The sequence below is a fragment of the Vulpes lagopus genome, chromosome 10, assembly GCF_018345385.1.
Source record: "Vulpes lagopus strain Blue_001 chromosome 10, ASM1834538v1, whole genome shotgun sequence".
NCBI classification, from domain to species: Eukaryota; Metazoa; Chordata; class Mammalia; order Carnivora; family Canidae; genus Vulpes; species Vulpes lagopus.
The window spans coordinates 88,535,958-88,553,960 of NC_054833.1; the positions used below are offsets into that span (position 1 = coordinate 88,535,958).

Genomic DNA, 18,003 nt, shown 5'->3' on the forward strand with positions numbered 1-18,003 from the left:
AGCTTAAAATAGAGGCTCCTGGGTGGCTCAGTTGGTCAAGTGTCTGACTTCAGCTCACATCATGATCTCAGGGTTCTGGGACAGAGAGCTGTAAAGGGCTGCTCCCTGCTCAGCAGGGAGTCTACTTGTTCCTCTCCCTTTGCCCCTCTCCCTGCTCAGGCTCCCTCTGTCTCTGTCTCAAATAGGTAAATAAAATTTAAAATGTTTTTTTTTATTTTTTTCAAAAAATAAAAAGAGTAAATAAAGTAGTATAAAATGACTCCACAGAATCTGAAGAGCCACTAATATTTAAATATATTCACTTTAAGCAAATATACCAAAACATATTAAATAACCAGAGTTATGTCTCACATATTTATTTATTTTAACTTCAACTCTACTACACACTGCTTAAAATCATGTACCTTAACCAATGACACATAGAAACAGGAGGGAAAAGGACGCCTGGGTGGCTCAGTGGTTGAGCATCTGCCTTCGGCTCAGCGTGTGATGCCAGTGTCCTGGGATCAAGTCCCACATCTGGCTCCTTACAGGGAGCCTGCTTCTCCCTCTGCCTATGTCTCTGCCTCTCTCTCTCTCTCTCTCTCTCTCTCTGTATCTCCCATGAATAAATAAATAAAATCTTAAAAAAAAAAAAAAGAAAGAAAGAAACAGGAGGGAAAGAACATATACAGCAAGAAAAGAAAGAATGCCAGGATAAAGACACTTGGTCTTAACAGTTTAATGGCTCAATACATCCATCCAACCTTCCATTAACTTGCTTTGCTCAGCATCTCAAGTTTAAGACTAGAAAGTTATTGCCACAAAGACATAAAGAACTTGTGGGAATTTTGGAAGACCTTATAAAACATCAGAAGAATTCTTGAAATTTATCTAAAGTCCTGTAAGAAGCCAATCTACCACATATATTCCTTCCTATACAGCAGGGATTGGCAAACTATGACCCCTGAGCCACATCTGGTCTACTGCCTGTTTTTATACAGTGGAGAACTAACAGTAGTTTTTACATTTTTAAATGGCTAAAAAAGAAATCAAAAGAAGAGCAATATCTCCTGTGGAAATTAAATGAAATTCAAATTTTAGTGTCCATAAATAAAGTTTTATTGGCATATACCACCTCATTTATTTACATATTGTCTAGGACTTTTGCACTATAATGGCTGAGCAGAGTAGCTACACATGGGAGACCATATGAAAGATGATCTGGCCCAAACCTGCCCTAAAGGTTGCTACTAATTTGCCTTGAAATAACTGGCTTTAGTTATGTAGCTTTGCACAAGAGACTCCAGATGGTTTTACCGAATACTATCTGAGCAATATAAAAGAGAAATTATTTTATCTCATTATAGCTAAGCTAAAAGCAAGCAAATCCCTATGACTTATTTTTTTTCCAACTGTATTCTTTAGAAAAAGAAAGTAGTCTTTCTCCCTTTACTCTTTCTAGTTGGGAAAGAGTTAAAAGATTATTACTTGTCTTACTTCCTCTACCACTTAAGAAGCCCAAAGTCAGGGCACCTGGGTGGCTCGGCTCAGTGGTTGAGTGTCTGTCTGCCTTTCACTCAGGTCATGATCCCAGGGTCCTGGGATCAAGTTCCACATCAAGTTCCCCGCAGGGAGCCTGCTTCTTTCTGTGTTTCTCATGAATAAATAAATAAAACCATAAAGCGCAAAGCTTGGTCTCATGGTCACTTTTTCACATAATTACCTAAGGCTACCTGCAATATTAACTCCTTACTCAGAATAAAATCTTCAATATATTCTAACTCCAAGCTTTTTGGTAGGAAATTTTTCATACATACAAAAAAATGAAAGAATCGGTCAATAAAACTTCCTATACACCTGCCTAGGCTCTCACGTACATGCTGCTATGTATGTTTCACCAATTTCTCTGTCTTTTCTAGTAGAAGTAACGGATTCTTTAGAAAATAATCTGGAGATCATCGTAACACTTCATCCTAAATACTTTACCAACCAGTGCCAGGATCCTAGTTTTCAATACCAGCATACTAATAAGGGAACTGAGATGCAAAACTTCCAAGGGGAAATAAAAAAATTTTTTAAGTTTTTTCCCCACACACAGATTAATGAAAATACAAGTAACATCTGAAATCCCAATAATCTACAAAGTTAATTAACCCTGGAGTGTTAGCTTACTGAGACCATAAGAGTAGTCTGATTAACAACAGGATTATCAAAAGAAATCAGGATAGCTCAGACTCACTACCTCCCATGCTCGGTGACTGCTCCTTCGCAGGAAAGACCACGTCTCCGGTACTTACCTAAGGGCAGCAGCATGGTATGTGTCAACGTAATCAGAAATGAAGAGCTCTCGGTTCTTGATAACTGGGTCTGTAATGACAAGTTCTCTTCCAGAGTCTGTCAAAATAATTAATTAAGAGTATATTAAAATTGAGCCTCCCAAAAACAATTAGGAAAAGTTTGCAAAACCTTTCTTTCACGTTCACCTGCCACTAAAGAAAGTACAATAAATAACCAGGTCTGGTCAGGAGGAATAACAATAGGAACAAAGTATCCCATTGAGTGTGTTTTATGCCCTTTACTAAAGTCCTCACATTTTGCTAAAATGCTTTAAGCAATAAAAAAAAGAAGAAAGAAGAAAGAAAACAATCACATTTTAACACACTTGTAAAATGAAATAGTGATCCTGTCCATTTTAATTTCTTATTGCTAAATATTCCAGGATGGAGTGAAATCACACTGTTTCTGTTGAAAATATATAACCAAGTTACTATTTTTAATTAGGAACCATAATTTAACTATTTTAACAGAAATTTTTATAGTTTCAAAGAAGGAAAAAGCTAGTGATTACAAAAGAACATCATTCTTTAAAACTGTTTTGATTACTGCTTTGTTGACTCAAAACCCATCACCAAAAACAGTGGAGATGAGTGGGCAGACTACAGACATCAGGGCTGACCAAGCTGAATTCTGGCCAGGCTGGGACCACTTAGTAGACATGTCACCTGGCAACTCCTTGAGCATCTCTACCGCCTCAATTTCCTCACCTGAAAGTGGGCAGTGACAAACTCTAACTCATATGATTAATGGGTAACAAATGTGAATCAGCTAGCATGAGGCCCAGCGCTGCTCAAAAAAAAAAAAAAAAAAAATCAATAAAAATGCACGATTATACAACTAAACAAATGCAATACACATTTTATGTGCATATCTCACGTGTTGATAAAATTAGGTAGAAACTACAATTGCAGAGCAAGAAAAAAAATAAAAGATGCTCTGAATTACCTTCCTGATTATTGTGAAAGTCAAGATGCAAATTGAATCCCAAGTCCCTCAAGAAAGCTATGCTTTCAAAACTGAAGTTCACAGCCCTGAATGCAGAAATGCAATCATACAGATTATTGAAAAGGAAAAAATAAATAAATAAAATGTAACCCTAGTGTTTTAAGTATTATTAGCTCATCATTCGGGGAGAAAAAGTAATTTAAAAAATGAAATTACCGTTATTTTCAAAGAAGACCTATCTCTATTCCAAGTTTAAGGGGAAGATGTTATTAGCACATCTCTCTGGTTGTTTGGGGTATTTTAAGGCAAAAATAATGAAAGAACTCAGCAAAAGTAAATAAACATTCCTATAATTTCCTTGGTTATGAAAAGCTTTTTTAGAGACAATTTTTCATAGTGGTCATCTCCATTTAATGAATGTTTTCAGAAACAGCCTTGTCCAAAGCTAACAAGAAAATGTAAAAATCAAACCAGGACATATTTACCATTTTCATTATGCCGATCCTGAACCAAATGCTGGTACACAGAATCTGGAACTTCAGACTGACGGTAGTACCATTTCACGTTCATGAGTAGATGGTCCCTCTTACTCTGAAAAGGAAAATCTAACAGCATTAGGAACAGGATTTCGGGTGCCACTGGTGTATACCATACCCATGATCAAAAGCCCCTGTAAACAGGTGGAGAGGCAGAGAGGGAGACTCACAATTACTATCAGGACCACAAAAATACATTAAGTCAATGATGAGGTCAAAGGTGTTTTTAATCCCAGCCAGAGCACCCTCTAACCCTATCACTCAAAATGCTTTATTCCAGGAAACCAAAAGAGACCAAGCTTGAGCCTATAAATCTCCTCAGTTTAAGCAATTCATTCACTACTATATTCTTTATTTAGCATTAACTACACAAAACTACATGAGCACATCCTTCTATTTTAATTCTTAATCATTCTGCTAAAGAGTTATAAATTTTGTCAGCGCAGTATCAAGGCCATTGAGGACATTGTTAGAAAAAACTTACCCTGCAAGGCCTGGCACAAAGTCATCTCTCTGAGATGTGCCAATCTCCCAGACTGAACTACATCCCCCTCCGTGGTACTGCCACCTGACTTGCAGTAATTGCTACATGGTAAACTAACATACAAACTGTGTGTAGCTGTAAAGGTACTAGCAGTCCATGGAGCAGATTCTACTTTATTCATCTTTGAATTTCCAGAGAATGGAACAATGTGTTCATAAATATTTATGAATACTAAAGTTCTATTATGATCACGGGCCCCTAAATGTTAGTGGAACACTTAGTCATGTTATCCCCAGAAGCTAACTTTGCTCCTAGAGCTCATTCAAGAATAAAGGAGGAAATACTGCCTTTCTAGTTGAAGGCTATGGGGCCACAGCCTGAAGGAGATTGTGTCTGTGCACCTGGCTGTGAGATAGCTGAATATGGCAGTGTACTAGGGTTTCCATGGCCTCATAATATAATTTCTAACCCAAGTGAGGGCCTTAAGAGACCTCCCCAAGGTTAATGCAATATCATTCATTCCTCTTAGCTGCATCTACCTTCTCATCACAAGTCAGCAGGTGAGTCAGAAATAAATGAGAGCTAAAATTCAAGACCCGCTTTATGTTTATGGAGATGATCAAGTCCTAAAATATGTCAAAGGAGACTTCTTTATGAAGTAAGATGCTTTCTGCTTAAATAAGAGGTATGTATATGGTCTTCACTTAAATACCAGAAAGCCTCCCCCAAAAAAACCAACAAAAAAACCTTCACTGAAATACTTAAGCCATTTAAATGACTAGAAATAAAAGAATCACCAAAAGTCTTGATAAACTCAAATGTGAAGAAGTGCTATTCCAATGTGAATATCAACACCAGGGTCTGTACTTTATAATTAACTGTGTCAGACAAGCCTACAAAAACAGGGCATCATTACTGGTTTGCATAAAACAGACTGTACACAAAGAATAAACCTACATACTGGGTACTTTTTAGTTTTTATCTGTTTTGCATTTTTATATTCTACACTTTTATACTAAAGATGAGAAAATGAGGATAAATCAGTGTTAACATAAAAAGTATAAATGTTACATGCAAGAGTTTATACACAAGAGCAATTAATTACTCCCTGCAGAGAGAATTGTGAAGAAGGTAACAACTGACCTGGAGCGGGGGGAAAATGGGAAAGACCTGAGGAAGCCACAAAGAGAGAGAAAGGAGAGAGGAAGCACTAGACATTCCTACTGTCCACCTAAAACATGTCTCCACACATTGCCAAATGTTCCAAAGGGGCAAAATTACCACCCAGATGAAAATCAATAATCCAAGAGTTTCCTTTATAAAGAGAGCTAATGAGAATAAAACTTAGTTTAAGCACAATCAGAAGGGAACATGGAATGTAGGTAAGAACATGGTAACATCTGTCAGAAGTTGGGTTTAAACCCAATCTTCACCACTTCCTAGCTACATGACTACCTGTTACGGGCATGTTAATAAGATATTCCATCTCCTCTTTTCTGTAAAATGGGAATATTGAAACCTATATTGACTGACTGAAAGAACGAAGGCTGGAAAAGCATCTGGAACTGAGTCAATAATACTCTAAAGAGTACTGTCTTCTGTTAGTAGGTGACCATAAACAGTGCTTCACAGAAAAATTTCAGGAACTTTGTTGAGAGTCATAGGAGTTATTTCTTTATGAGAATATGGCTTCTTTCAAGAGATGACAGAGATCTCCAGTTCCTTAACTACTAACGGATGTCTCAGTTCTCACAGTAATGAACTACTTGTAAGTATTTAATGGAGCCCAAAGGAATTCAGATCTACTAGCAGACTTAGCAACAATGCTGTGAAATCTATACTTCTATATATTTTTTAAACACATCTAAGATGTCGGAAAACCTGAGAGGCAACAGAAATAAGCCTTTAAAAGTAGCATAATTGGCAACTATACAATGTCTATTTTTCAGAACCAAGCCAACAATTCTGATGACCTTTAGAGGTTTAATATCTGTGTTAACTTCTGACTCTAGCACACTTAATGATCTCTCTCTCTCTCTCTCTCTCTCTCTCTCTCACACACACACACACACACACACACACACAGAAAATTACTGCACTGGTTTATTCGTACCTAGATTTATGATTCCTAAGACAAGAAGCAGTTACAAAGGCAGTTGAAAGCCTATCAGATTTCCTAATGCAGTACTACTTAATCACCAGGGAGTGGCAGCATTGCATTGAAAAAAAGCCTCCAGACTTAATTCCGGTTACAAAAGAACAAAAGGTAGGTAGGTTCAAAGTAAACAAAAGTTTTAAACAAGCATAAGAGCTGTAACAAATATAATCTTCCTAAATAGGCCTGGAAATTAAAGATTAAACATCTATAAAAGGAGGCAATGTGCTGTTTCAGAGGGTACCAGACTAAAATAATCTAGCCTCCTAGTCCTGTCTGCAATCACTAGTTAGCTGGGGATAACCTTTGAGGAGTCACCTGGCCATCTGACAAAGAGGAAAACATGATTTCTAGGGTCACATTCCATTTTGTATGCTTACATCTAGAGTTCTTCCCCAGACAAATCCAGTAGATAAAGTGGAGTCAACATATTATTATCAGCTCACATTACCACTCTAAAGAGGTTTTACAAATCAAAACACCTTCCCTGGAAGCTGCTGTGCACTGAGGAACAGCAAAAGGAAACACAGCATAGCCCTTCTCCATAAATGCTCCCAATGCCACCTAAGACACACCTGTGCTGCTCAACATTAACCACAGGATAGCTTCATGTTCTTCCCACTACCCATTGGACAAGGATTTCTGTTCAGAATCACAGAAAATTGAAAGCAAAAGTGAACTTTTGATCATTTGATTTAGCCCAAACCACCTAAGTATGAATCAGTTTTGCAACTGATTTGGGCAAATGACTTCTCCAAGTCTCACTTCTCTCATACGTACATAGAGGGGAAATAATATTCTCTACCACATTCAGTTGTGAGGATTAAATAAATGAATATGAGTGGAATGAACTGGCTCTCAATAACTACTAGATATTACTATCACTGTTTTACGGATGCAGACAGGAATCAAGCTATAAGAGCTTTACTTACATATTTTGCTTTTCTGTAGTTTCAAAATTAAACCAGTAAGAGCAATACAAAAACAAATCATATAGCTAAGTAGAGGGTGGGGGTAGGATCCACTTCTGCAACAATTTGAGAAACATATCAAGTATTTTTAACAAACAGGCCTCATTACCGACTAGTGATATAACTGTACAATTCCATAAAGGCCAAAGTGGTTATAAATGACACATTTTAAATAGAATGCTGAATGAAGAGGGAAGTGGTGAAAGTTTCCCATGTGAAGACACTCTGGGGTATATCTCTGGATACAGAGAAGAACCGCCTGAGTAGTAAATAATTCCCCACCATTTTACCTTCAGAGAGAGAAAGATCGGACTCTGCAAGTACCGGAAAGCACCAGCACTAAGAAAGAACCACCACACAGGAGCACCTCCAAGTGCACAGAGTAAGGTTTCCCAGGGTGACTGTGCAAACAGGGAGAGCAGCTGATTCTGGGTTTAGGGATTCTTCCACCACCTGGATCTCTCTGAAAGGAGGGATATGTGTAAATTTAAAGAAATAGTTTAATTGAGGACAAAACCCATCCCTACCTGGGTTTAAAGACAAACAGTCTAATATTGGGTGTTTGGGAACAAACAGGAGGATTTACAGAACTATGAGTGTCAGGCAATGGACTGAAAATTAATGAACTAAAAAAGTCAGAACTGAAATTAAACATTCATGATGGGACAGGGGAAAGGCAGATGAGGGGAAAGGGAAGGCAAACAGGAGGCTGCCTGTTGAAGGGACTAGAGCTCGACCATCCCAAATAAACATAAGATCCAGGCCAGGGAGTAAATTGCCCTTCCTAGAGATCTTTCATGATTATTAATATAGCACTTCCATTGATTAAACAGCCAATTTGAATCTTTCCTAGGACCAGTCTTGATATCATCTAGGAAAAAAAAATATTAACATGAAAAAATAAATGATGGGCGCGGGGCTTGAGTTCATAAACGACCAATAAACCAACTGCAGATTCTCTCATACAATGTGGAGGAGCCCTCTAACCCAGGATGGGAAAAACAGTAATTTTAAGTTCACCAGCATTATACAGGAAAGACCCTCTTTGTCCCATCAATTACCTACCAGCTCCTAGAAAATACCATCAGGGTTCCCAAAGCCCTCCAAACAAGCCCTGCTATCCCTCCACCATTATTAAATAGGACAGAGGGGTCAGGCCAAAGACAACTAAGCAAGATATAAAGAGTAGCACCATCAAATAAAAAAGTTTGCAAAGTCAAAATAATCTGCTACAGATAATGACTGAGGAATTTCCTTCAAATTTTTAACTGTTTAGTTCTTGAGAGCTTGAATTTTAAATAATGGAAGATCTAAATTCAGAGTCCGGTGAAATCAGACCAAAATTCTTGTTTTCTAAAGCCAAAAGAGCCAATCAAGTTTTTCCAGAAATTTGGGAAGTAGGAACTAATATTTTTATACTACTATATGACTTAAGAAAATATCTTTTGAAGAAACTTTTCATACATTTCCACAACATGGTGATAATAAGGTTAAGAGTTACATGCATATTAAAGGTTTACTGTGGGCAGCCCGGGTGGCTCAGTGGTTTAGCGCCGCCTTCAGCCCACGGGCGTGATCCTGGAGCCCCGGGGATGGAGTCCCATGTCGGGCTTCTGGCATGGAGCCTGCTTCTCCCTCTGCCTGTGTCTCTCTGCCTCTCATAAAATAATAATAATAATAATAATAATAATAATAATAATAATAATAATAATAATAAAATAAAATATAAATAAATAAAATAAAATAAAATAAAATAAAATAAAATAAAATAAATAAATAAAATAAAATAAATAAAAGGTTTACTGTAGAATTCAGATAGATCCACACAAACTCGGAATTGGTGTTAGGACACTAAGCCTGCAGAGGAGGGGAAAATGGTCCACCAGAGACATAGCGGCCTCTCTTTTGGTGTTCCACAGAGCCAGTTTAAAGTGCCATTTCAATCCTGCTGGGTCCACCACCTCCACCCACAAAAGATGCCGGGTGGGAAGACTGCCCTCTAAAGATCTTGGGGACAGTCTTACTGGCTCCAATCATTGCTGACTATGAAGGAGGGGGAAAGGGACAGACAATGTGGTCAAGGCCTACTATTATTCTCTAAGGCTAAAGATACATCCAGGTATATGCACAAAAGAATCCAATGTATAGATAAGCTTTCTATATCAGAGGATTACACTGACCTTTGCAGATAAACATCAGGACTGAGATCAATCAATATGAAATTGGGTAGGAAATATAGTATTTCAAGCCACTGCTCTATTCCTAATATGAGACACTATTCCTAACATGAGACATTCCTGAGGAATGTAACAGTTTCTATATTTATATATAAAAGGCTTTATAGACATCACAGCTCAAAATACCATGAAAGAGTTACAGAAAAACATAACAAGCGCTATCAAGGAAGGCTTGGCCACCAAGGTCTATCCATCTCAGAGTTCTGCTCTGCTCTACCATGATTCTGACTCCAGAATCTTGTTCTCAAAGTAGAAGAAAGGGCTTTGAGTATCTCCTCCTATCAGGCAATCATATATAAATCTTCCAAATGTACTAAGAAGCATTTTGTTTTTTTATTTGAGAGGGTAGAGTAAGGGAAAGTATCTTATTGCCATTGAGTAAACAAAGTACCCACTCTTGTTTTGTCTTAAAATGTCCTTCTTCCAACGTTCTTAAGCGTGCAAGTGGGCCTGAAGGGTGTGGACCTGCAGGGGTCATGCTCTAAACCCACTGCCCAATGGAGACTGAGCACATCTCCCTTCTGGTGGCCATACCACCTGAGTTTCATTGTCCTGTTCAGTGGAATAATGGTTATATAATTTTATGTGTCAACTTGACTGTACTGAGAGGGAAGCCCAGATAGCTAACTGGTAATACATTTCTGAGTGTGTCCAGGAAGGTGTTTCTGGAAGAGATTAGAATTTGATTCAGTAGACTAAGTAAACAGAACTGACTTTAATGTGGGCAGGCATCACCCAATTTGCTTGGGGCTGAACAGGACAAAATAGCAAACAAAAGACACATTCCTGAGCTTGGTCATCCATCTTTTCCAGGTATCAGAGCTCCTGGTTCTGATACCAGTGACTCCAGGTTCTCAGACCTTTAGCCTCAACTGGGAGTTACGATACTGGCTCCCCTGGTTATCAGGCCCTTAGACATGGACTGAACTATATACCACCTGCTTTCTTAGTTCTCTATCTTGCAGACAGCAAATTATGGGACTCCTCTGTCTCCATAACCTTGTGAGATAATTCCTATGGTATATAAACTCTCTAGATATCTCTCCAATTGGTTTTGTTTCTCTAGAGAACTCTAGTACAAGTGACTATCATTTACTGGCATTTCCAAATGGACATAATCTGGAACTACATAGGGGTCTACTCAGAACTAGCATAATGAATACTCTCTTTAAAGATAAACATAGGAAAGAAACAGAAACAAAGCATATCCATTTGACCAAGGTGCTACCTGGCTATAGTCAACAGAATCAAGATTGCAAGCTCGTTTTCCAAAACTGTGGCACCTCAATCCAAAAGAATGAGCTCATCAGCAGCTGGATCCTGTAAAAGGATTTAAATCCCCTTGTACCAGATGAATCAGGTGTAGCAAGAAGGTGGAACTCCGGGAGCGCAGAGGACTTTTTACAGTGTCACAACTGAGCTGTGCAAAAAACTGGTTACATACAAATCCCCAGAAAGATGATACAACTAAAAATGTGGTGAAATCTAGGCTCTAATGATCAGAAATCATTTCTAAAGTCACTGTTTCTTGATGATGTCTTTTTTTTTTTTTAAGATTTTATTTATTTATTCATGAGAGACACAGAGAGAGGCAGAGGGAGAAGCAGGCTCCATGTAGGGAGCCCGACGTGGGACTCAATCCCAGGTCTCCAGGATCAGGCCCTGGGCTGAAGGCAGCACGAAACCGCTGAGCCACCCAGGATTCCCAATGATGTCTTATTTATTAAATTTCTGCCTGTAGGGCACCTGGGTGGCTCAGTAGTTGAGCATCTGCCTTTCACTAAGGTCATGATCCCACGTCCTGGGATTGAGTGCCACATCGGGGTCCCCACAGGAAGCCTGCTTCTCCCTCTGCCTATGTCTCTGCCTCTCTGTCTTTCATGAATAAATAAAATCTTTTTAAAAAAATTCTGCCTTTAATTATTTTTACAGTTTAATCTAGACAAAAGTCAATATTTTGGCAGAACCAAAAATGTAGATGAAAATGAAATCATCTCCCACCTGCTAACTATGGAACCCAAGCTTATTGAGGCATTTTCTATCTAGGACTACACTGTGTAGGCACAATATAAGTTTTAGACAACAGATTCCTTTTATTCCTTTATTAGGTGGCTCAACAGACAACAGTGGAGAGACCGAAACTGAGCACAGGTGCCGGCCTGGGAAAATTCCTACTTCTTGGCCTCCCTTGTAAGATAGGAGGCGGGGTTTCCAGGTAGTGTCCACTGGCACTGTGGAAGATTGTCTTTGTCCTCTTAGACTAAATAACAAGTTCATGTCACATACACATGAATAAGCCTACACTTAAATGGAAACTTCGTACACTGAGACAGGTAACATCAAACTACAAGGCATTCTTGTAATTTACCACATATATCCTGTATGTTATCTTGACAAAAATACTGAATGTCAGATTCAGGATTTAAAAGGTCTCAAGTTTGAGTAGATGGATCAAGTCAGGAAGGTGAAATTTCACAGATATATTAGGACTCTATACTTGAATCCCCAAGATCTGCTGCCCAAACTCAAAATAAATTCCCTTTTACAAGCCAGTATTAAAGCTTTCCAGCAGCTATGGTTTTATCAGATACATTTAAAACCACAAATTTTCTATTTGACTCCAAATAGTTGCCCCATGATGGAGGAAAAAAACAGCTGCTCATAGGCAGCACCATAAGAAATGGCCAAACTGCCTTTAATCCATACTAAATGGAATTAAATAGTCCAGTGAATTTCTTTTTTAAAAAGTCCAGCTCAAATACCATAAAGTTTGACATCTTTGCAATACTTTGCTTGTTCTCTGTTGATGGTGGTGACAGCAGCAGCAATTTTACTCACTCTGGGGATTTTACTCACTTTTACATGACCTAGCCAGAAAAGTTAGAGAGCTCTATCACAAACCAATAGCAGAATCAGATGGCGTAGTACTGAAAAGGAAGTTAAAGAAAGGGGATAAAACCTAGGCTATAGGCTTCTAAAATTCTCTAGGATTCTAGTTTCACAAATGAAACTGAAATGATCACTTTAACTTTTAAATAAAAGCTACTAACATGATTAAAGAGCTATATCGCACAGATTTTGCTATTAGAAACATAAGCTGAAATATCTTGAAAAGATTTCACTGAGTCAATACATGCTTTACAGAAGTGGTTCTCAAACCACCTGTTAGACTCGGAATTCCTTACTCTCTTCAAAATTATTTAGGCATTCGGGTATCCCTGGGTGGCTCAGCAGTTTAGCGCCTGCCTTTGGCCCAGGGCATGATCCTGGAGTCCCGGGATCAGGTCCCACATCAGACTCCCTGCATGGAGCCTGTTTCTCCCTCTGCTTGTGTCTCTGCCTCTCTCTCTCTCTCTCTCTCTCTCTCTCTTTCTCATGAATAAATAAATAAAATCTTTAAAAAAAATTAAGCATTCAAAGAACTTTTGGTTTTGTGGGCTATATCTTATCAATACTTTACAATATTGGAAAATTAAAATTAAAAAATTTCAAGGTATTTTTTACTAATCCATTTAATAATAACCTAACTATATGTTAACATAATTATAACAAGTTACTAAAAATTTTAAAACAAAATTTAGGAAACATGTAATACATATTTTAATATATCTCTTATGTATGACTTAAGATAACAGATTCTCATATCAGATACTTGCATTCAATCTATTGAGATATTACAGACCATTTAGCCATTGGAAAACTTACTGTACACTCATGAAAGGAGAATGAAAAAGGCAAATGCTATCCTAGCATAATTGTGAAAACAGTGTGACCCTGCACACCCATGGGCCAAACTTGAGAATAGCTGGCTCTATGGGATGAAGCAAACAAGCTGTAGAACTCTGATAGTCTACACAATGGAAGTAAGCAAGCATGCTGGCCAAATGAAACCATGAATGGAGATCTGAAAGCACACATTCATTTAGAAGTAAGATACTACTAAAGAATAGAAGACTGAGGGTACCTGGGTGACTCCGTCTGTTAAGTGTCTGTCTTTGGCTCAGGTTGTGATCTCAGGGTCCTGGGATGGAGGCCCATGAGCCCCATGTCCAGCTCACTGCTCAGGGGGTAGTATGCTTCTCCCTCTCCCTCCGTCCCCACCCCACCCCCTTGCTAGCCCACTTGTGCTCTCAAATACATAATTTTTTTAAAGATTTTATTTATTTATTCATGAGAGACAGAGAGACACAGACATAAGCAGAGGGAGAAGCAGGCTCCCCATGGGGAGCCCGATGTGAAATTCGATCCCAGGACCCGGGGATCACAACCCAAAGGCAGGCGCTAAACCAACCCAACCAACCCAAAGGGCCAAAGGTAGGCGCTAAACCGCTGAGCCACCCAGGTACCCCCATACATAAAATATTAAAAAAAAAAAAGATACAAGATTGTATTTTTATTTATACAATCCAACATTCTGATAGTGGGCAAAAAGTTAAACTCTTGTTAAAGGGAAGAAAATCTAGATAAAAAGTCATTTCAATTTAAAGTATTTTTCCTTCTAAAATTTAAGCTCAGGGGCACCTGCGTGGCTCAGCTGGTTAAGCATCTGCCTTAGGCTCAGGTCCTGATCCCAGGGTCCTGGGATTTGCCCCCCACCAAATCTGGTTCCCTGCTCAGCAGGAAGCCTGCTTCTCCCTCTCCCTGATTCTAGCCCTCTCAACCCCCAGCTGGTGCTTTCTCTCTCTCTCTCTCTCTCTCTGTCTCTCTAATAAACAAATAACATTTTTTGAAAAAAATTGAGCTCATTATAATAATAAAGAAATATTTAAAGCTTGATTCAAACAAGAATACATAGATCTACACTTTAAAAAAAGGTATACTTTAGAACAGTGGTGAACCTATGAGAGTTGAAAGCATGCATGCATAAAACGAATGGTCTGGATAACTATATGTTAACAATCTGAAATTCCAGGCAACTCTGTGACCATTTCAAAAGTGGTGCTGCTTCCTACTCCAGAAAACTAGCAACATGAAACAACATTAACAATTAAAAAAAGAAAAATAAAGGACTTTTAGTTTACAATACTATATTAAAGCAACAGTTTTTAGTTTTTATAACGATGAACACGCTTATTTTATGAGTCATTAATAGCCCTCTCTTTCTGGGTAATAACTTTTTTGTACCATCATTTTCTGAATTAAAGTGCAAAACTAGAGAGCTGGCAATGCAGTAAAACACCTTTTAGCAACACAAAGATGTTTAGAAATAGTATTTGTATTCTCAAGGAGCATTGATCTAGGCTTAGAAATCATTATTGATGTAAATAAAGTCAGCCTGTATAATAGGAAAACAATTACAGCTGGGAAATATTTTCAACTTGAAAATAAATTCAAATAGTCTGGTTAAAAAAGGAAAAATCAGTAGGAACCCTGAGAATTTATGTTTTGCCATTTCATTTTATGTGAACTAGTCTGTCTTGTATTAAATATCTTTATTATTCTTTTCTCCTTTTGACTCAAACCTAAACAAAGACTGTAACCTTTAATACCTGTTAGTCTATTTATAACTGTTCCATCTACAACCATTTTTCTAATACAAACATGCCATGATAGCTTATCTCAGGCCACATGCCAGACAACAAAGGCACACTGGCCTGCTGGAGAGGAGAACTGGAAAGCAGGAAATGAGAAGGCTTAGTTAATCCCCAGATAATCGATCAGTGTGCAGTCAAGTGTGAGCTGAGCTGGGGAAATAATGCAGAGAGAGAGAGAGAGAGAGAGATATCAAAGAACACATGACCAGAGAGCCACAGGTTCATTTTAAAATAGGTTAATTTCAGTAAAAAAGATTCCCCATCACGTTCAAGCCCTAATACAACGTATATAAATGTTAGTATCTTTTGAACTAAGACATTTTTCTTTAAAACCCTTCATCCTCTATCCTTTTTGAGAAACGAGTTTTAACTTTTGGCTTTTGTTTCAATGTTCTGGTTCATCTTTTTTTCTAAGTCAGCCTAACTTAGGCATAATTTATATACAATAAAATTAACATATTTACAATTTCAATTAGTTTGACAAATGTTTTAACAACCACCACAATCAAGATAGGGAATGTTTCCACTACCACAAAAAGACTACCTTCTTTTATAAGTGATGAATCTGAAAAAGCTTTGTGCCCGTGAAAGCTAGAAAAGAAAACATCCTAATCTAAATTCCTTCCTCTATTTTAACTCACAGAGAAGTAAATGTAAGAAAAACAACACTGAGTTAGCTGTTCCCCTAGTTATTGCTGAATACCACAGACAACAATCCCACGCTCTTTAAAATAAAATAATTTGCTAGATAAAAGTTTTGGCTGAGACTTTATTTATCTCCTAAAATTTCCAGAACATAGATAACAGTTATAGTGATCACAGTTACAAGAATGAAAATAATTTCAAATTAGTTTTACAGTATGCTTTCCTCAAATCATGTAACCAATATTTAATGAGCTTCTATGAGGTAACAGACATTGTTCAAGAGACAGACACTGAATATTCACATGAGATGACCAGATAAAGTCCAGACTTGACAGAGCTTGGGTTACAATGAAGGAACAAGACCCTTTGCCAATGCAACCCTTCCACCACTAAAAACAAGGCTAAAAAAAAAAAGAATGGTTAAGTGTTTCAAACAAAGCCAGGGGCAATGAAATCTGCCACTTAGTAACCATATACCCCTAGGCAAGTAATTTTTTAATACTATATATAGTCTATGGGGTTATTATTTTTCCCCCTGAAACTAGCAGTCTTCCCAAAGGCACCTAAGGATGGTAGGAAAACGTGTACTATGACTTGACTGTTTCATATAACCTTGACAAATCTATACATCAATCTCTCCATCCACAGGAACAAAACAAAAACCCAAATGTGTATATGTCTGTCTCTCAGCTAAGGTTGAACTTTGTTCATTAAAAACTCCAAAAGGCTGGGGATCCCTGGGTGGCTCAGCGGTTTAGCGCCTGCCTTTGGCCCAGGGCGTGATCCTGGAGTCCAGGGATTGAGTCCCACATCGGGCTCCCTGCATGGAGCCTGCTTCTCCCTCTCTCTCTGTGTCTCTCATGAATAAATTAATAAAATCTTTTTAAAAATTCCCAAAGGTTCTTCTATCTTCTTTCTTTTGAAGAATTTATTATGTAACACTTCACAGGCAGAAAGGGATAAAAATAATTTACTATGTACTAAACATTTTAAGGAATAAGACAGTACCAAACCTGAAGAAGCTGCCTGCACACTCCACCTAAACAAGGTTCTTTTACTTCCCCAGAGGTTACAACTACCTTGAATTTACTGTTGTTTATTCCTGTTCACTCTTTTATGCTTCTACTTCACACATTTATATAACTAAAAATATGTAAGATATGGTTTTGCAGTTTTTATACTTTACATAAAAGACATCATACTGATTTCTTCTGCAATCTGTTTATTCAGCATTATGCTTGCATGAGTCACCAATGCCCTAGTTCATTCATTTTAAATAATACATACTACCTTCCAAGTACAACACCAGAATTTGCTCATAAATTTTCCTGATGATAAATCATAAACTCCTATTCATGTCTGTGCAAGTTTGTCTAAGGTACATGAAACATTTTTTTTTGTTTAAGTAATCAATACCCCGAATGTGAACTCAAACTCAGGATACCAAGATTAAAAGTTGCATGCTCTGCTGACTAAGCCAGGCAAGTGCCCCTGAAACTTTTCAATTCAAATTATCTAAATTACTCTGAATGTTTGACACCACAGCTAACTGTCCAAACTTATTAGTATAACATTGTTCATAATGTCCTTCTGATATCTTATTAATGCCTATGGGACCTATAGTATTGTTCCAATTTTATTATTCATATTGGTAATTTGCTATCTTTATTTTCTTTATCATCTTTACAGGAACTTAAGTTTTATCAGTCATTTCAAAAGAGCAACTTTTGATATCGGGTGATTATCTTTGCTCTCCTTATTAATTCAGTAATTTGCATGCTAATCTTCATTATTCCCTTCTTTTCCTTGGGTTTAATCTTTTTTTTTCCCCCTTGGGTTTAATCTTAAATTCTTTTAAAATTTCTTAATATAGATACTTAGACCATTGCTTTTATTCAACCTTTTTTACTTTCCTATCTATATTTAAAGCTAAAAATTTACCTCTGAGTACAGCTTTACCTATAACCTACAATTGTGATATGTCCTAAATTCAATAATTGTTAAAGCAAAATATTTTCTAATTTCCATCACGATTTCTTATTTGAGCCTTAGAAATGCATTACTATATGGCACACATTTGTGGATTATCTAGGTACTCATTTTGGTTTTGATTCCTAGCTTAATTCCACTGTGGTCACAGAAAATGTTTTCTATGATTTCAATCCTCTGAAATATGT

At 37.5% G+C, this 18,003-nt stretch overlaps 1 protein-coding gene across 5 annotated transcripts in view; it reads right to left on the reverse strand.

The window, feature by feature from the left end:
- RERE (arginine-glutamic acid dipeptide repeats) overlaps positions 1–18,003 on the reverse strand; it is a 401,403-nt gene that overhangs the window by 158,783 nt on the left and 224,617 nt on the right. For all 5 annotated transcript variants that reach the window (XM_041770332.1, XM_041770330.1, XM_041770328.1 and 2 more), the window contains 2 exons: positions 3,750–3,855; positions 2,280–2,376 (listed from right to left, as the gene is read on the reverse strand). In XM_041770332.1, the coding sequence (XP_041626266.1) occupies positions 2,280–2,376; positions 3,750–3,855 (203 nt within the window). The remainder of the gene's footprint in view (positions 1–2,279; positions 2,377–3,749; positions 3,856–18,003) is intronic.